General features: G+C 42.5%; 1 protein-coding gene across 2 annotated transcripts in view; it reads left to right on the top strand.

The window, feature by feature from the left end:
* Positions 1 to 21,114, top strand: part of ST14 (ST14 transmembrane serine protease matriptase) — a 320,066-nt gene that overhangs the window by 118,429 nt on the left and 180,523 nt on the right. For both annotated transcript variants that reach the window (XM_069224467.1, XM_069224468.1), the window contains exons 3-4: positions 1,870 to 1,997; positions 17,336 to 17,406. In XM_069224467.1, the coding sequence (XP_069080568.1) occupies positions 1,870 to 1,997; positions 17,336 to 17,406 (199 nt within the window). The remainder of the gene's footprint in view (positions 1 to 1,869; positions 1,998 to 17,335; positions 17,407 to 21,114) is intronic.

Raw genomic sequence — 21,114 nt, 5'->3', positions numbered from 1 at the left:
GGAAGTTGTGGTGGAAAAGATTGTACCCCTTTCTATCAGTTATACGTGTCTTCTACATGCAGAGACAAACAGAAGCAGGATTTGATTCAATACGGTTTATTGAAGCAACTGCAATCTATGTAAAAGGGCATGAATTGCCAATGATATAATGAATGATAATGAACCACAACAGTGGTGACTAAAAAAGTGAAACAGAGAAAAGATTACGCTGTGCGGTCACAGTAATGATTATAAAATCCCTTCCTGCATTACAAAGGTTAAACATGAGAGCAATAGCAGTGTTAGCCTCAATCTACCCATTTAGTCCATGGAAGGAAACCTAATCCCCATACCTGTTCCATAGGTAGAAAAGAGGTCTGTTGGTCTGCTGGGAGTCTTCCCACATGGATAAAGAGAAAAAACTGAGTTTTAGCAGAAATGCGACAACAGCGTGCAGCATAAGATGGCTGATTGGCTGGAATGTCCCCCCTAAAGTGGTGGGGGCAGTGTGGTGTTTTATAATAAAACATCTGTTGCTCTAAGAACTGCCCTGATGTGACAACACACATTTTTCTGTGTAGGATAGACAATGTACTCTTTGGACCAGAAATAGCTAATAAACTATTGTGTGCAGCCTTGAGCTGAGCACAGGAGATAAAAATATAATGTAAAGAAATGAATAACAAATTCTGCATGGAAGGACAACTGATAAAAATAATAAAGCATCTCCACTAAAATGAACGTTTGCTAATATAATAAGGGGAATAAAAAGAATTTAACTAGGTGAAAGGGCACAGGCCTCAGGCCCAGAGCTGAAGTAATGTGCCCGTGTAAATGCTAAAATAAACTCACGACAATGTCTGTCTTCAATAGCAGTGCACTACCATACCATGCATACTCCACTCTAGGCCACTCCGTGGCAGTGTACTCCATTCTAAACGACTCTATTGTAACCACTCTACTCTCCACTTCATTCCACTTGACAACTCACTACTATGGTTGCTATATTTGGAGGGCATTCCTGGATTTTCTCTCTGTTTGAAAATTATAATTATCTGAATGGCTTTGTGTGGAGAATGATCCTGGATGGTCATTTCCATTGGAAGATGTTTGTAGGTTGCGGTAATGGCTGGGCCATTCTCATGAAAAGCTGTTGTGATTGGGTCATGCTTCTGTTGTCTCTCCACAGTGGTGAATGTTTAATGACCATTAAGAGTGGACTAATTGGATGGGTGCCTTTATGTCTGGATGATGTTTCTCTTTTTCAATGATTGGTTGATGTGTCTTAATGGTCATCCTAGTTGAAAAATGCTTCTGGATAGTCATTACTTCTAGAGAATCTTTTGACAAGTGGTTGTAATTAGAGTATCAGGGTGCAATTGTAGAGGATGAACTTTCTGGCTGCCCACAGTAATCCCAGGATGTTTCTGGATGACATTTACAAAAGGAGGGGTTTTAGGACATCCTTGTGGTGCAGGAAGCCTTAATGTCTGTTCTGCCGGGATATTATTTCTGATAATAGTTAACACTCTGGAGGTTTATTTATGCATGTTGTGTGACGAGACCATTTTATGACTGTAAAACGCTAAGATGATCTGTTGTGCGCTGAGGAAAGTTCTTAAATTCTTTATGGTTTGAGAACATGATGGCCATTTTAAATTAGCATGAGATCCCAGTAGGCCTACATTTTCTGCTGTTTATTGATGTGCCTTGGTGAACTTACACATGCTGCACGGGTATTATAAATACATGGATAAAGGCTTTGCGGCTGCTATTACTGTATTATTTGTACTCTATATCTGGTATCATGAATGATGTGATCAGAGAATCTTGCACCCAATCTTCTTTCTCACTTTGTTTCCGTTCTTTTCTCGCAATCCATTTTTTCAGTACGAAATATCAAGGTCGAGAAGATTTTCACCGGATACTTGCGAATTACTAATGTTGACTTTATGGACTCTTATGAGAATTCCAGTTCTCCAGAGTTTGTCGTGTTGGCAGGGAAAGTGAAAGATGTGGTAAGTAAAGTTGTAATCTGAGATACTGATCTCTGTTAAACACTTAAGCTGTTTAGCTTCTGAGTACCCCAAATGTGCCATTAATGTTGCCTATTGAATCTGAAAATGCAGTGAGTTATTTGGTGAATATTGGCTTCAAGCAAATTTAGTTACTTGGGGTTCTTGCCTAGGCTTAGTGCACTTGATCCAATGAGTATTACCAACTAGTACAGGCCACTCTTTGCAATAATGATCATTTGCTGTTTACATTGAGATTACATTTTTTAGGACCATGGAAGTGAAATTTTAGGTCTGGCGGAGAGAAGGCCGAAGTTCTCATCAGCCTCATGCAATTCGAAATTTCCCTAATGAAACAGAAACATCTATACATGCACAGAGGGACTTGACCAGACTTCTTCACCCATTGGAGTGCACAGCTGTAATTCACATGCACCTATTACTCCATACAGCACAAGACAGTAGGTCAGCCCACTTCAGCCATTTGCTCTCTTACTGTGAGTGACTGCATTTTGACTGATCACGTGCACACCAGCCTATAAAGAAGTGCACTTCTGTGCCAGTTATGGTGGGTTACTACTTGAGTTTAACAATGCGGTTTTCTTTACATTATATATATTTTTTTGTGTTCATTGGGTCTTATGGTTACAGTAATTTAAAGCCAATATAATCTTTTATTTGTGCCAACGGAAATTATTTTATTTTTATACCAAATGAAAAAATTTCTATGCCCTTACTAAATACACCTGCCTGAAAGGAAATACCCATATTACATTGGTAAAATCTCTTGCAGAGGTTAACATTTTTCTCACACTTTCTGTATTGAATTTTAACAGGGTATTCTGGTATTCAGAGAAGACAAATCAGTAAAGAGGCCCCTGTCAGCGATGGAGAAGGCTAGTAATTCATACAGTTGCTATTACTCAGTGATACCGAAGACCATGAAGTATATCCGAATAGTCTCTGAGCACAAGATATAACCACACAATATAACTGTAGATTTCCATAATAACCCCAAAGCCAAAAAACAGGGAGTTAGTTTACTAATTTCTAAGAAACAATGGGGTGGGGATCAAAAGAAAAACAATCTTGGTGTGTCTGGGAACAGTGCAGACATTATTACTGAGGGACCTTCAAGTGGGAGGGAGGGAGAGAATACTTAAAATTGAAATAGGTAAAGTTCTCTAGTGTGGGTGGGGCATTCTGTGTGTAAGAGATCTTTTGATAAAAATGACACCAATGGGCCCCAGGGATACTAGAGGTTCTTGTAATCATCTAATAGAATATGTGCTATCCTTTCCTTCGCCAGGCCTTGCCAGAGCCTAGCATGCCATTTGGAAAGTGAGGGGGCTGTGGCCTTTTTCCAGTTTGATGCAAGGGCAGTTATAGCAGCTCTTCGGCATAGTCATAGGATGGAGTGATCACTAAATGGTCTGGTGTTTAAGGTTCTTGTCATGTAGTCCTAACAACTTGAAGCCAATCTTAGACCAGATCGGGTAGCCTAGTACGGTTTTGATCTGAGCTAAAAAAAGTTACCAAAAGGGGTGAATGTGAGGGCAGTCCCCCAAATATGTTTGAAATCCCCAAGGAGCCTACATCCCCTCCAACACAGGTCTGAAGTGGTGGGATAAATTGTCTTAAGTTTGGTGAGCTAGAGGTATCAATCATATAGTAACTTGTAGTGCACTTTCCTCGTTCCTATTAAGTGGTTGAAAATAGTTCTATCTTACCTGAGTCGCTGCCATTGTTTGTCTTAAGTGGGATATCCCAAGATTTTGGTCCAAAAGTGGATAAGTAGTGTTTGGGTTGTAGGTAGTGTGATCAATACATGGGCATAAAGAAAGGAAATGGTGCCTTAGATCCCATTGCTTGCTGCACAAATATTTCTACAGGAATGGGTCTCTAGTGGCAGCCAGTCACGTGTCAGGCTGGAGGACCCAATGTTTCAGTTGCATGTAATGGAAGTGTTCCGAGGCTAGGAGGCCGAAATCGTGTTGACAGTGCCCAAAGGTAAAGATGTCCCAGCCATGGAAGAGATCGGAAATAGTCAGGCAGCCACCTGCTCTACATTGTTCAAAGGGACCTGGTTTGAGCGCCGGGGGAAAGGCCGGGTTAAAGTGAATGGGAGTGTATGAATGGAAGGTCGCCCACCCGGTTGTTTGATTCACTGTAACCCATGTCACCAGGGAGGTTCTTGTAGGTGTGCTGAGTTAAGCATTCGGGGGGCGGGCAGATTTTGGGTTTCATAAGACATGCCATATATACTGAACCTCGATCACCCTATCCACGAGGAGTCAGTGTTTGTCTGATTTTCTTTTTTTCTTTCATTGACCATTCCAGTATCACCTTGAGCTGCGCAGCTCTATAATAAAGAAAGAAGTCCAAGAGCGTTAGTCTACCCATTGTCTTCTGGGGTCTCAAGAGTTTGTAGGAAAGACTGGCTCGACGGTCTTGCCATAAAAATCTCAAGACGATGGAGCCACTAATAGTCTTGTTAAGACTGAGATTTTAAGTGTGTGTATCCGACCTAGCCATGATAAGTAAATAGGGGCCCATAGTTTGAGGTCTGCTTTCAGTTGGTGCAGAAGTGGGGAAAACAAGCGTGATATAGATCAGACACTCCAAGTGTGAGTTTAATGCTTATAAGTGATCTCTTTGCCCATTGAAAAGGAGTAGCGTTTGCTAGTGTGTCTGTTTCGGGCTTCGTTAAGGTCAAGTTCAGTAGGAAGGATTTATGAAGGTTTATACAGTAGCCTGCCATCTCTTCATATTGAGACAATTTCTGTTGTAAGGCCACCAGAGAGGACATAGGTGAGGTAAGGGATAGCAGTACATTGTCTGTGAAAAGAGATTTTATGGTCATTCTGGCCGAAGAGGATGTTCTAAATAGATACGGTATAGCCCATATTCTAGCTGCAGGGTGTTCCATACTTAGGGCAAATAATTGCAGTGAAAGGGGACAGCCCTGCTGCATACTCCGCCCTAATAAAAAAACAAAAAAGTCTGAGCCCACCCCATTAACTACTGCTCATGATCGAGGACACGCGTAGTTTGTTTGGACCATGGCAATAATGTTTTTGTTAAAGCCAAATTGATTAAGGGTGTGGAAGAGAAATGGACAGTCAAATCGATCAGAGGCTCTTTCTGCTTGTAACTCTTAACAGGATTGCTGGGAGTCGTTTTTTGTTTAACTTTTTGATCAGGTGAACTACCCTTCTGAAATGGTCATGGGTTCGTCTCTTTGAAAAAGCCCAATTGGTCTGGATGGATCAGGTTATGAATATTACCTTCCAGTCCTGTGGCTAGAATTTTGGTATAACGTTTTGCATCTAAACTGAGTAGGGCAATCTGCCTATAAGAAGCACAGTTATGGGGGTCCTTTCCTGGTTTTAGGATGACTGTGATCAGCTCCGTGCTCATAGAAAGTGTGACTGTACAAGCTGATGCTATGTAGTTAGTCGTTAAAGGTGTGGTTCAAGGTTAGAACTAAAAGTTTTATAGAATTGGGTGGTAAACTCATCGGGTCCTAGTGATTTGTGCAGTTTCAGTGAGGATATAGCCAACTGAACCTCCTCATCCCTAATTGGATTGGCCAGTTCTTTATTGTGGTCTTCAGTTACTTGAGGTAGGGGAATTTCCCTTAGATATTCTTATTGTGGCCCTATCCTGGATGTCTCAGCCGTATATAGGGTCTTATAAAAATCATGAAAGGCTTTTGCTTTATAGTCTTCACTGAAGGCAGTGTTACCTGTTTCTTTGCCTGCATATCCTATATATTCCCACTCCTGTTTGACTTAGTTGTGGGGCTAAAAGTCTACCTACTTTATTCCCCTGGTCATATGTCATGTGTTTAACTCGTAGTAGTGTATATTTGTCTCTCTTGGAGTACAGTGTGTTCAGTTTCCCTCTGAGGGCAGAAACTATCTTTGCTGTAACAATGGGGGAGTAGTCTTATGATGTGCAATCTGCCTCTTGGAGGGCTGCCTCAAGGGTTTGTCTATCGCAGGATTTCTGTTTAGTAAGTATGGTAGTAGAGAAATATATTCCCTCCTTTATAACTGCCTTAAAGGCGTCTCATGTATTAGCTAGTTTAGTGTCTCGAGTGTTGTTAAGCTGAAAAAATATTTAATGGTAGTATGTATTTAATCTCGAAAGAGACGATCCCTAGTGAGAGATCCGGGAAAGAACTACCTTTGAAGTTTGGGTGTGGGAGGGTGCCTAATCTAATTTAAGCTCCACAGGAGCTTGGTCTGAAAGGACTACTGGGTGAAAGGTAGCAGTCAAAATGGAATGCTCCAAGGCTTGGCTGAGACAAAATCAAGTTTAGTCTGCAATAAGAGTGGTTGGAGTGGGGAAAAAAGTATAATCTCTAGTGGTGGTTTGTACCAACCTCAAAGCATCTATCTAGCCTAGTTATTGTATCGTTTGTTTTAAGGAATTAGGGAAGACGCCCATGGTTGAACAGTGTGTATGAGTGCTATCCAGGGATGTGGATTTCCCATCGCCCGAAGCCGGGGACATATTGTTTGCGGTAAAGGGCAACACGTTTTCATGTTTATTTTGTCCTTGGGACAAGCAGGCTCCAACCCCCTGTAGCCCAAATCCGTTGGCTGCCAGTTTACAGAGAAGAGAATTGTCAGCAGTTGAGGTAATGTGTGTCCAAAGATTAATGCTGTTCGAACTTGAATTTATGGTTCATTAATTAAAAGCCTTCATTATTAGGGTGAGCGCTGTAAATAAACCTTTAAAGGTCACACTGCACTACTGGCAGTGGCTACAGTTAAAAAATAAAATAAAAAAGTGTACACACTTGTTTGAAAAGTTTAACAGTATGAGATTAAATATAATGCTCCCAGAATGTTCTCTGATTAGATGCAAGAGTGATTTTTTTTTTGCTTTCAAAATTCAACGTTCTGGAAAAAATGCAAGTAGGAAAAAAGCCATTTTGTTTCCATGAAAGATGCTATTTCTTTGAAGTGTCATGTAGTAAAATAGGTTGATGCATGCTGGTATTTCCAAAAAATATTCCTAATGGAAAGTCAGTGTAACCATTTTAAACAAGATTATAAAAATAAACAAGCACTGCAAAGCCAACCGATATGACATTTTTTTTGTGAGCCTTTTCGTTTTGTCAATGCGTGCCTTGTTTTGAAAAGGCTTTTGTAACACTTTATTGTTGTGGGAGCTGCTAGTCCCATACAATTGTAACAAACACTGGCAAAAGGGAAAAAAAAAAAGAAAAAAAAAGATTTTGGTCTCAAAAAGCACACACTGCCACTAGTGGCGTAACGAAGGCCCCGCAGCCCCCTTCCAGGGGGCCCCCTCAGGACAGCACCTGCCCTGAGTTAGTCTGGAGGCCAGGGGCCCTCCATGTTCTTTGCAAGGGGGCCTGTTTCATTACGACACTGATTGCCACTGTTGTTTCTGGCACTGCACAAAACTACTTTGTGTGCCATTATGCTCCTTGTGGAAGAGCAGAATGCAATCACTCTCAGTAAAGCCAGCCAACAGATAGAGAAATAGATGGTTATTAAAAACAAAGGCCCAAATGTAAGCATGGCCTTTTGCCATCTAACGCCACATTAGCTTTATTTTTCTGACTGTATTGTGGCATTAATTTGCCAAAAAGCTGCGCCATATCTACAAAGTGGCACAATGCATGCACTGCGCCACTTTGTGACCATTTATGCCACATTATGCAGGCGTCATGCGTAATGTATGCAAAGGGGTGTTCTAGCACAAGGAAGCCTGCAAAAATGGCACAGTGAAGTCTACAAGATTTCATTGTGCCATTTTTGGTGCCATTTTTAACACCTGCTTAAAGCAAGCGTTAAAAGGAACCACCCTTTGGAATCAATAGGCCTCCTTGCAATTTGCTCCACTAGTATCAAGTTTTGACGCTAGTGGAGCAAACCGCCACAATAGCATAAAAGGTTTGACACTATTGTACCTAATTCCGCCATGGTGCGCCATATCTTAAATAATAGCGTTAGGGGTGGCGCTTTACAATGTGAAGCACCACTTTTCTTGAATCTGGGACAAAATGTCTTTAACACCAGACCTAATTAGGGACCCAATTCTTAAAGAATGTCACTAAAGTACACCCATGGTCTATGTCTTTGAATTAGTGGCTTTCATGAATTCACAAGAACTTACAGAAGTAGACCAGGAAATTGTACTCCTAGAAAATATTTGTGAACTATATTTTACAGAGAAAATATGCATGTGTAGATTTGTTCATGTGAAAATCTATTGAGCGTTTACAAGTTCACTTTCTCTCTAACCTCCTTTATTTTTTTTCCTCCAAGCCTGTAAGAACTTCTACTTCTGCCCTTGTCAGGAGTACATTTCCATCCTTTCTCATTATGGGAAAAGATTAGAGAAGACCCGGTGAAAATCCTCAAACATGCAAGTTAGTAGGTTTGCAGACTCAAAGGCATTCCAGCCCTGGAACTATTGCTTACTGCCTCCTCCAGCCCCAGTATGTAGCTCTGCAGGAAGGTGGCAAAATAAGGAAATTGCTACAGTAGGGATTGAAATTGCAAGTATTCAAGTCCTACTATAGTAGTAGCCCTGACATAATCAGAGAGGCTATTATCAGAGTTCTTACATAAGGAAATTGCTGCATAATTTATCCCCGCACTACATGGCACCAAAGGGGCAAGTAGATTTTTTTTACAGGACAAGTAGATTTAAGAAGTAACCCTCCCCATGGACAAGTAGATATTTTAATAAATTCCACACCCCTGGCTATCTAATGTAGAGTCCCAGTTGAGGTCAGTCTCCCATGAGGATAGTGTCCCCTTCTGCAGAGCCTCCTAGAAGGTTGAGGAATGAGTGAAGGAAGTTGGCATGGGCAGAGTTGGGAGCATAAATACATGAAACTGTACATAGTCTGCCTAGGATCTCTGTCTTGACCATTATTATTCTACCCTCCTGGTTTGCCTTGCTGTCCTTTGGTTGAAATTTGAGGGATGTATGAAAAAGGAGGGTGACACCATTGTGTTTTGTAGCGGTAAATGAATGTAGATCAGTATGTATGTTTGTGATGTAACCTGTGTGCATTTGAAATGGGTCTCTTGTATAGCAACTATGTTGTGTCAGCGATTCGAGAGATATTTGCATAATTTATGGCGTTTAGCCGGGGAGTTAATTCCCTTTAACGTTCCATGTCAGGGAGTTTAATACCTTATTATTGTAGTGTTAAGGCAAGCAGGCATATATAATAGAGCTTCACTTGTTATCTTGTTGTTGAGATACGTTGCCTCCCCTGCAATAGCCCCCTTTCCCTGGGCCTGTCTGAAGTCCCTATTGTTCCTCAAGGATGGAACACTTAAGAAGTAGAAAAAAGTTAACAGCAAAACATTAACAGCAGGGATCTTCTTTGCCAAATAGGTAAGATATGTTAAGAGATGTTGCATAGCTGACGGCGATGCAGTCATAAACCACATAAGCATTCATGCAAAGGAAAGCAATAGGTATGGTGTCTAGGGTGTACTAATAGGTGTAATCCACCATAGCTTTGCAGAGCACAGTATCTTGGTTGACTTCTCAGTGTATCAGTCAAGCTCTGCATAACTAACGGATGAGAAATAGTGTTGTCTGAATCTATAGATCAGCCTATCTTGCATCAAGGAGTTGTTCATAGCTTAGTCTACCATGGAGTTAAAAGTTGCGTTGGCAAGGATTGTGTTCTGGGCATGAAGGCATGTATCGGAGTCTGGAGAGCTCCTTTTCTCCATTTGCCTTTGTCATTGTGGTAACTGTTGCCTTTTATCAGCATTTATTGTAGAGCCTGTGGAAGTTGCACCTGGAGTCTGTGGTTAGGCTATCTGTCGAAGTGGGTTTTACCCTAAGCAAATTCACCACTTCCTACAAATCTGTGAAGTGGTGTGACTTATTTTGATAGTGGAAGGCTAGGCTAAAAGGGTATGTCTATCTATACTTAATTTGCTTTTTGCGTAGTTTGTCTGTCACAGGATTGAAGTTAAAGTGTCGGGCCAAAGTAGCCAGGGCTATGTTTTGGAAGACAGAGCATGTCGCCCCCTGGAAGGGGCAACATGCTTTGTCTACCATCTACTGCTCCACCCTTAGGAACGCTTCTTTAACTTTATAGGAGAGTAGTTTCTCCAGAACGTCCCTAGGTGACCTTGCTTCTCCAGGTACCAGTGGCCGGACCTGGTACACTCGGTATATCGTAACCTCAAGTCTCTCAGGAGTTCCGGAAATAATCCCACAGCAAAGGCCTCCAAATTAGGACCTTCAGCTCCCTTCTCTAGGTTCCGCACACGAATGCTGTTGCGTTGAGAGCGACTGTGGTTTGAAGGGTCGGTTTAAGATGGTCAGAGGAGCTCTCCAGTAGGCCACCTTTTGCTCGAGGGTTTGGCATTTAGCTTCCAGATCTAGTGTTTGAGTGTCAACCAAGACTACATCCTTTTGTAATGTTAGAAGTTTGGAACCGTAGCATTTCGAGGGAGACGTCTAGATTCGCTTTGAGTTCCTCAATTAGTTTTTAGTTGAAGTCTTGTAGAGAGGATAGTAGGTCCTCCTTAATTAAGGTCATGTCTCTGTTGCGACGGTCCTTCCTGATTCTCGCGCTTCTGCTAGTTGAAAGTAGCTTGACACTGTTCGCCTATTTTTTGTTTTTTTACGGCATGCAGAAAATGGACCAGACTGTGCAGCAGGGGGCCCCAGCACCAGGTTTCCACGAAGTCCACTCAGGGTACACTAGTGGTTTGGCAAAGGGTAGACCCATGGGACAACTCAGTGGATATTTCTTTAGTCCAGTTTTATGGAGGAGGTAAAGCGGTGGGGGGGTAAGGCCTGTAAGTCTCCTCAGGCCCTGAAATCTGCTAGTGCTGTGTCTGTTGTCTGCAGCTGGTCTAGGCGGCAGTCCCAGTGGATTACCCCTCGCTGCACATCTCTTGTGGTGGAATTAGATTGTAGTTATGAGGCATAAGCACCTGAAATAATTTATTTTTCGGGGAATGCGGTGGAGCCTCTCCGGATCACGTCCTAGCGGCCATGGTGGCTGGCCACACCACTGTTTTTTTTTTATTTGTTTTTTTATTGAAAATGTTTATTGCAAGCTGGTGGCTACCAGGGTTATGCAAATGCACTTTTTGTTTATTTTAAATTAGTCACATCATCTTGCCAAGGCCAGGCCTATTGTTTTACCCATGTGGCTTTTAAATTGCAGTTCCATTTACTCAGCCTGAGAGAAAAGTTACAGCGAGTAACTTTCAATGAATGTGATTGACATCTTGTTGTAACGACTTCTTGGATTATGTCTTGTTGCTCTGCAGGTTAAGCTGTGTCAGTACTCTTTTTCAGTAATAAATTAATCTTTGAAGAGAACGGCTGGCCTGACTCTTTCGTCTGGAAGCAGAATTGTTAGATTGTTGACTTTTCCCCCTGCCCTTACACAGTTGGTGGCAAAAGACCAGTTACATTTTTTTTATTTTCTTGCCTGTGACTGCACATTGTAGAAGGCCCTGCCTCTATGTAGTGTAGAAAACTAGGCACACTGTGCAGGGCATCCAGGCAACCACACATTGGTTTCCAGAAGCAAAATCTAGATCACCTATAATGCTCTAGTTTTTTAGGTAGCTTGGTTGAGCCGTTTGGCTATTCTTTGAGAGGTGCAAAGCATTTGTTGTACTCACAGTATCAATCATGCATCTCACACATTCGAAGGAATAACTTGAGACCAATTTATAAAAATACTTCAGATTTTTATATAAATGTTAAGGCCTAGATTACCAACATTGGTTAAGTACCTTATGGATATGGATTTTTGAAGTTTTAATAAATGCAGTCTTTCCATGCATAAGTTTGCACCATAGGAATCAATAGGCAGTCAATTTTATAAATGCATATAAAATCGCACAGTTGAGTTACCAGGTTCCACATTTGCAGGTTGGTGAAGTCATCGGTGGGCAAACTGTGCCAGCTGGAGAGGCTCGGCGGCATTCTATTTCTGGCGGGAGCGACATTGAAAAGCCTCTTGGTGCAGGGCCATTCAGGGTGACAACTTGGAAGAGGGTGGTTCTTGCAGATTTAAAGCTGGTACCTTGGGGTCACCTTGTGGTGTCGAGGTTGCAAGGGGTGTGGGTCCCTGGGGGGGGGGGGGTGTCCAGCTGGTTCCTAATTGCAGGGTGCCGGGTGCAGAGTGAGTTGGTGATCCAAGAGCTGTGGGCAACGGAGTCCTCTGGAGCCGGGGGTAAGTCTCTTTGGGGGCTGCTTAGAGGACGCTGGGGACACTCTGGCGGGAGGTCTGGGGTGTTCTGAAGTCCCTCGACTGGGGCTTCCTCCTTCTCTTTTTTCAGCTCTGGGGGAGCTGGTTTTCTTATTGTTCAATGCCAGCTGACCAGTACCCAGGGTATTGGTATGGTACGGCCACCAGAAGGCGCAGTGCCATCAAACTTGGCAAAGTTTCAGGGTTTGTCCAGGTGTTCATTGGTGTGTCGTCAGGTCCGGCTACGACTCCTGGTTCAGGAGATATCGGCAGGTCAGTGAAGTGACCCTCACTGGTTTGCTGGTTCTTTGTTGTTTGCAGAGTGGTACCTCTACTCAGAAGGGAGATCTTGGGCGATTTGTGAAGCCTGGAGGTCCTCTGGGTTTCTTGAGGTCAGTCCAGTGTCCATCACCTCCGCAGCGGCGATTGTCGTGTCTGGGGTGCAGTAGACAGGGTTTTCCGCCCTTTTCTTTTGCAGCAGGTCCACAGTTCTCGTGCCTTGGTTCTTCTCTGGGCTGGTCTTTGTCCTTTCAAATCTAAATTCTTGGTCCAGGGATGTCCATTAAATTCTGAATTTAGTGGATGTTTTAGAGGGAACCTGGTAGTGTCCAATGGGACACTTACCTTTGGGTGGCTACACCCACTATAGTGACCACTTCTTGTTGGATGGGTCACTGCCCTCAACCTAATTGGCTACTTTCCTTCCATTCAAGATGGGAGAAAATGAAATAGAGGGTCCACCTCGCAGGTAACACCTTGGGGGGTGGTGCATGCCAGGTGAGGCCACTCCACATACCCTTTGTTAGGTTTGCCACCTTTGCTCCCACCAAAAGTGGGGGTTGGCAAAGGGGGATGGCAGCTGCTGCTAGCTGCTGCTAGCAGCAGGCTTGGGGATCGAGTTTCAAGGGCGGTGAGCCCTTTGAAGCTCACCGTCAGGACAGTGCACATTCCTGAAGGGGGGGGTGTTAGCTCCTCCAACTGGGAAGGGCATTGTCTTACAAGCCAGAGAGGCAGGTCTCTCCCCAAAGATTTGTATATTGGCTGTCTGGAGCTGGCAGCTGGATAGAATCAGTCAGCAACCATGCCAGGATAGTGAGCATTTGCAGGCGGCACCCCTGAGGTACATTTAGGGATAAATCCAATACTAGCAGCAGTTTGGATTTATCAATCTGAGTTGTTTGATACCAAACAACCCAGAGTCCAGAGTGGTTATGATGTAGCTGGGAAACTCGTGTTGACCAGTGTCCAGCACATATATTAAAATGGCTGCTATATTCGCTCACTATGTCCCAGTTTTGGCTAGGACAAAGTGGGGTTATATTTATCATGCAGCTATGCCCTCACATATAATATGGAGCACCCTGCCTTAGGGCTGTAAGGCCTGCCAGAAGGGTGTCTTACCCATAGTAAAGGCAGTGTATGGTGGACAGGGCACACAGGCAGGCAGTGTATTATGTCAAATTTGTGTTTTAGGTTTGCACCAGAACACTCAGCCCTACAATGGCAGTGCTGGTTGCATCTGGATGCATGACCCAAGGGGGTGGCTCAATCAGTGCTGCTGCACTCTGGGGCTTACACATAGTACCTCATGTCCTGGGCGCATAGGTGCCCGCTTACTAGGGACTTATAGTGGTAGGTAAGGTGTATCCAATAGTGCCAATGCATCACAACAGATTTTAGGAAAGAGCTCTGGCCCAGGGAACCTGGGTAGCAGGGGCCCTGGGCACTACAATTTCTAGGACACATCAACATCAGGCAAAAAGTGGAGCGATAACCATATCTAAAAGAGGCCCTCTTTCACACACATGCAGTGCCACTTGCTAAACATTTAGTTTACTTACAGGATGCTCAGAACTTGCCCATTGCTTACCATTTGTTGGCTTCCTCAATATCATTTTTTTTTTTCCTCTGAACGGTCGGTGCATGCCGGCTCCACTTTCTCTTCATAAGTTTTCCCTCCTGCGGAGCGTTGCCCAAGTTCTGCTTCCAGGCCAAGTGTATGTCCTTCCATTGCTTGTGCTTTTGTACTTCGAGGTACTTATTTCTTTTTATACTGTGAAAGAACAGGTGAGCCCTCCCAAAGTTGAATATGCTGATCACTCTTGGATGATGCATTAAGGCAATTTAGTCAATTCTAATGTTCAAGATCATTCAAAACATGGCCGTAGTCGTATTGTATATCCAGGATGTCTCCTTTCAAATCACTAAAAGGAATTAGATGAACAATACCAGTCTGACCATGTTTTGAATGTTCTTGAACATTAAAATTGATGAAATTACCTTAGCGCATCATTCAGGAGTGATCCCATATTTAATCTTGAGTGGTCTCACCTATTGTTTCACAATATAAGTAACGTTTTGAGGAACAATTGGTCCAAACCTCACTTGGTGACCTACCGCCCACATTGAACACGGCATTGTGTGACAGAAGGGCAGTGCTGGACACTTTGGAGCACTTTATTTAACTTTTTCCTTTTTAGCTACAGCAGTGCATTGGTAGAATCCGCAGTCCGAAACCCCCACTACGCATATGCAGAACATTGACAGTGAGGCTAATTCAGTGTATTCCTTCTTCATTGTTGCTTACATTTTCACACACTCCACTTCTACCTTCAAGTTGCCTGTCCGTGTACTGATAGAGGATCCACATCACGGTTGAGCGATGTGGAATCACTCTGTCTCTGCAGAACAGTCTTTCAGTCTCACCTATTGTGGACTTTTAGGATACCTGCTTCCCGGCAGTTGGAAGTCTTGACTGCAAGCGCTACACGAGAAGAATATGTCAGGTTCCATTTGTCTTGGTAGGGTCCTACACCTTTCATGGTCACTACATCGCAGAAGTTTTTCCTCTGTTTCTGCTTCAGAACCCAAGCTAGATCTCATGACTAAACATAGCCTTTAGAAGGCGAACAGAAGACCAAAGAAACTGTTATCTTCAGCATAGTACAGTTGTAGTGCTGTAGACATCCAAGGGATATTCAAATCTGTGTGAAGATGACGGCTATTACATGTATTGTACATTATACACAGCCCTACTGAGAAATTGGTGTGCTTACCCACCCCGTCAGTGCCATCACGTACTGCAGAATTGTATGGCGCTGCTCACAGTGCTCTTTTGTGTTAATCGTGTATTGCAACCCTGTGCATTACCTGAACTCCTGGGTTTATCCATGCTTAATATGATTGGCCCTTTTATTTCACCGTGTGGCATTTTTGATGCATGTTTTGTGTCAATATTGTGTAATCTGGTAAAACCTCGAAGATTGGCTGAGCCGAGCTGCTGGGAAAGCACTTTTCAGAGTGTTGAGTATGACATCTGGTTTACCTTAAAATTTCTACCTCTCGTGCTCATGATCCTAGTTGTATGAATTGAATATATGTTAACATTCTCGAGTTAACCTTCGAGAGTTTTAACAATAGAGATTTCTTTTTTAGCCTAAAAAGGGCACACTGACATGCACCAAAATAAACTTTCAAAGCACAGGATGAGTGTTAATGCTCCAACTCTGAGGCAAAGAATTTGGTAACAAGGACAAGCGTGGCAGTAACATTTTTTTGGCTTAATTAATTGGTCACAAAGGATTAAATATTTTAGAATTAAGACACCTCCTGCAGGCCACTCCTTTTCCCCCAGCCACATTGCGTTCTGAGAACCACCGGACAAAATCAGCTTTGGCAAACGTAATAGGTCTCGCCTACGCGAGATCTGTTGGCTTCGTCAGTGTTTTTTCCCCATTTTGTACAGCAGCATGACTGCTGTGCAGCATTGTTGAAAATAAACAAATAAAACGTGACTGGCCCAGGATCGGCTGCGTCATTGACTTTTTTTTTTGTCTTAAAGCCATGCTGCACAGCTGTCGCATTTCTGTACAACATGGCTAAAAATAAAATGACAAAGCCAGTAGATCCCACGTTGTTGTCCTCCCTACCGTAGCACCAAGCTTTATTTAATTTCATCATATTTTTAAATGGAAATTGAGTTTTAAGATAGCCATAGACCTATCCCTAATCCTTGTCCAAAAACCTAACCAAAATCCTAACCCCAAATATAGACCATAATACAATACATAACGATAACTGCAATGAAAATTGCCCATTAACCTTAGGCCTAAAAAAAAAAAATGCATTGGCAGAGCCAGTATGTTTCACCTATGCAAAGTCTATTGGCTTTGTCAATGTTTTTTTACATGCTGCAAGCAGTTTAGCTTCTGTGCAACATGCAGGGGGTGGGGCGTTCTATATATAAATGCATATGGAGGGTCGGAGCAGCAATGGGGGAGTTAAGTGTGGGCCTGGGGAGGCAGCTGGGACGCAATGTTGTGAATGTGAGGGAAAGGGGTGCATAAATCACAGGCTTGTTAAGTGGCCCTGTGAAAAGTAAGCGGTGCTCACATAAAGAACTGCAATACCTTTGGCAGTGTTTGAGCCAACAAAGGTGTAGAAAGACAAAAAAACAGACAAGCATGCTCAAATAGTAGCTTCAGCTCCAAAGTATACATCCACTCGACAATCGAGCTGAATTCCAAAGAAAAAAGCAGCGCCAGTCAGGCAGATAAAGACAACAGGAAGGAGTACTTCGTCCACGCTCCACACAGTGGAGAACACACATTCGCAGAGAAACAAACAGTAGAGAAACGACCACACCAACAAAAAGAAAGATAAAGTGACAGGCAAGCATGAAAACAAATTAATTTTGCAGAAAAGTTAGAGGCGAGCTATAAGCAAGCCATTTGAAGCATATATATATATATATTTTTTGTAACAGTGGATTTCATAAGTTCAGCACAGGTGAAACCTAAAAAGCTTTAGCTCGTATGCTTCACCTGGCACCTCCAGATAGGACACACTGAATCCAACACTCTTCCAAACATACACTGCAAAGGTAATCAGTAATCTGAATTTAGTGGAATACGTTTGTGGCTTTGCAGGAGTGCGAAGCGCTAACTACCCCCTACAATAATTTTCTGTTCTGGGTTTTAATGTGATTTAATATGATTGCTTTGTTGTCCTAGCATAATCCTAGATGTTGTTTGCCAAGTAGGCACATTGCAGCCATTGTGAAATTAGTTTTGTAATTGTAATTCGTTGCTTTACTCTGTTTTAGCTTCGGACTACCTACCAGTCCAACCCAGCCATTCGGCCTCACTTCAAGCAAGCTGAAGTAACTGCCTTTAGGTATGTATGCACACGACCTGCCAGGTGTCCCAACCCAGCCATCACAGCTCTTCCTAGTAGCACCCATTGTGGCTTTCTCATTTCCCACAAATTAGCCGTGTTGCATAACTGTGTGCCGCACATACTAGTACGGAATATTTGCCTAGAAGCACAAGCTATTTATCATCAGGTTAGACTCCTTTCATAGCACTGTCAGTGCTGCAGCTTTGCTCTGAAGGAAAAAAGTATGTCCGATTTAATGCGTAGATTTTCTACTGAGAGCTGAGATCCAAGCCACGCAAGCGATGATGCCACTGTCTATAAGGCGTGGACTCAAATGGGCAATGAATTTAGCTAAATTTAATGCAGCAAATGTGCCTTAAGTACCACGAGTTTCTTGTCTCCATCGACCTAGTCGTGAGCTGACGCGAGACAACACTGTGAACAAGCCTTCAGTGTAAGCCGAAACTTGTTGGTGTTTGATGTGCTTTAAATAAAGAATCTGGATTGACAACCTACCGAATGTGCATTTCAGCCGAACGGGGCTAAAGATAAGAGATCCTGTGATGTAGCTCTGTACTGGTGTTGAGAGGTTGAAGACTCGGCAAAAAGGCATATATTCCAGACACGTTGTTACTGAAGATTTACCATGTAGGTACTGGTTCAGTACTATCAGGAACATGTTTTATGTACTTTTGTGAACATTTATTTTTTATATCTGGTACCCACTGTGGCTCAGTCTGTATCTATGTGCTCTGCACATAGTCAAGCAACTCATCATACTTGCCAATAGACCCGATTAAGGTAGGAGACTCTTTTTCTAAAGTCACAAATGGCTTTATTTTGGATTTCTCCCGCCTGAAATTACCTCTGCTTTAGTGGAAGTCAATGGGGGAAACAAAGTCTCCCAATTTTTATTATTTTTTTTTTTTAATCTCCCACTTTGCTCTTCCTTCTAAAATGCTGGCATTTATGAGTCATGTCTGTTTATTTCTGAATAAAATTATTTTCTAATAAGACTGACATGGGCTCACTAATGTAACATTTTTTGAAGAATCTTCCGCTTGCACATAGTATTACTCATTCACAAAGCTTAACTGTTTATGTAACTATTTTTTTCTAACACCTCCGGATGACATTAGTTCATAAGCTCAGTGAATATTAATGTAGTGGGTTAGTGCTTAGGTGGTAGAACTATATGATGATTTTAAAGGTTGTGTTCTGATTTGTTGAAAACGTATTTCTCTGCTCAGAATGGTTTACCATTTCTATTCTGTTCTATGTGGATAGTTCCTATGTAAATCCTTAATAATTATTAGGGTGAGCACGAGAGATTTCCTATGCTTCTTAGGCTGCTGTCTGATTTCTTATACATTTTGCTGGATATTTGGGATTTTGTCTATTTTTAGGGTCGAGCACAAAACACTTTCCCTGGTGTAATCGCTCTCTGGGCTTTTAACCATGGCCACCACACGCCCATCAGTTTGGTTGGTTTCCCCTGGAAAGGCTTTAAATTCAGCAGTTCCTGCTCCAAAAAATGGCATTCAGGAGTGCGTCAATTTGTTCTTGTATACATAACGTTAGTGCTCCAGTTCACTCTTAGAAAATGTTTCCCGATTTAACTGTCTGGACCATAACTATAATTTCTGACAAAATGCACCGCCTTATTTAGTTCATTGACTGCAGTTTCCTTGTAGATAATGCTTTCAGTTTTACAGCTTTGATTCCATCAAGATGGCACTTAGGTGTTCCAAAAGTTTGTCATGCATACTGAATGTTAGTGCTCTAGTTGATTATCGGCAATAAATTTGCACTGTGATTAAAATCAGTTATCCCCTTTCAAAAATATATTTATTGTGATCCACTAAAGTAGGCTTTTGCTACAGGGACCATGTCTTCAGGGTCCTGTAATGACTGCCTCAATATAATGTGCCCAGCTAATCAAGGGTGTGCCTTTTGGATCACTCACCCCAAATTCCCTTGGGTGTGAAGGTGTAGCTTCCTTGCCCTCCTTGTGTTTTTTAGAATTCATTTTAGAGTGCAGAGACCATGTCCTGAGTCCTGTAATGGTAGCCAAAATGTAAAGTTCATGTTATGGTCAGCTAGTCAAGGTAGACCCCTTTGAGGGTGACCAGTCTGAGCATATCTGAACACCTATAGTCCAGATATCTCTAACCTTTTGTGTTTAAAACCAGACCCACTCATCATGTCCACACCAAGCATCTTTTTAAATGATGATAATTTTTGAAAACTACTGAATGGATATTCACTGAAAAATCTAAAAGCATACTGTGTGAAAAAAGTTAGTTTTCTGCCACACGTGATGTTATTACGTTCACCCGTATTTCTGTTATCTGAGAGGATACTTTCCTCTGGAAATTTAAATGAACGTTTTAACTCCTCCCCACATCCCTCTTTTTCTTAGCCATCTCACCCCACACCCTCTTTTCCTTAGCCCTCGCATGACAATGTGAGAAATGTTTCTTCAAGTAGCCAAAATAGATGAACTTTTGTTTTGTGCAAAATTTTATGTAGATTTGTCAAAAGGCACCAAACTTATTAAGAAAACGAAAATAGTTTTTCTATTGAAATTCTGGCCTTACTATTTCTAGCTATGTATTTATATTGTCCACTCTCCACTAAGTAGATATACTGAGGACCATGTTTTCATATAGCTTTATAACTTTGTGACCTTTTGACGAATCTTCACATAACTTAAAAAACAAAAACAAAAAAAAGCCTCTTCCACCTCTGCTTCCTCCTGGAAAGTTTCGGCGGGAGGGAGTATTGGCTGAGGAAAAGGGGGGGCCCAAAGCATATTATCCACATGCAATTTCCAGTAGTAAAATTAGAAACTGCCAAAGCCAAACTGGCTGAATAGAATAACACCAAATTCGACAAATCTAAATTTCGATCTGGAAAGTTTGCTTTTTGTGATTTGGTGTAAATAGGCTTAGTAGTTTTAGAGAAAAAAGCTGAAAATATATGTATATTTACTGCCCTGGAGGATCCCCAAAGCCAACAAATCTTGAGATTAGATCTGATTGTGTTCCACCACATCAACAAAGATGTGGCAGCAGTCAAATTAGGACTCTGGGGCTCAGTCCCCTGTCCCGATTTGAAAAAAAAAAGAAAAAAACATATAGAGGGCAGGGTAGGGAAAACCTTCTTCCTCTGCTGCCAGGCCTTGTGGGGGTATCCCAGAGGGATACCTCCAAGGCCAAAAACTAATTATTTTCTCAGCAGCTCAGATATACAGAGTATCTGTGGTGCAGAGAAAAAAGAACCACTGGCCCTGTGAGTGAGAGAGAGTTTGGTGGGGGGGGGGAATGGGGGGAGAGGGGGTTGTATTTTTATAGAGAAGGGTCTGCATAGCCTCCACCATGAGCCTTTTTCAAACCCGAGGGACCCCATCTTCGGGGGCTGCATTTCGTTAAAAGGGGAGGGGGTGTGCTGCCCCTCTGCGTGAACCTTAATTAGGCCCAGAGGACCCCATCACCAAGGGATGCCCCTCCCCCCAAGCCTTATAAAGGCCCTTGGGACCCCATCCATGGTGTTGATCCTCTTAATTAGTTGAGGATGCACTTAGTCCCCCTGCCCGTAGGCTTATTGAGGTCATAGGGACCACATCCTCCAGGACACAGGTTTTAAGTGCCAGGAATAGAAGCTTTATTCCCTGCCCATACTCTCCCAGGCGCAAAAAAGAACTGTGCTTCCACCACTTCATGG

The sequence above is a fragment of the Pleurodeles waltl genome, chromosome 3_1 (assembly GCF_031143425.1).
Source record: "Pleurodeles waltl isolate 20211129_DDA chromosome 3_1, aPleWal1.hap1.20221129, whole genome shotgun sequence".
In the NCBI taxonomy this organism is placed as follows: Eukaryota; Metazoa; Chordata; class Amphibia; order Caudata; family Salamandridae; genus Pleurodeles; species Pleurodeles waltl.
This window is presented reverse-complemented; position numbering and strand designations above follow the sequence as displayed.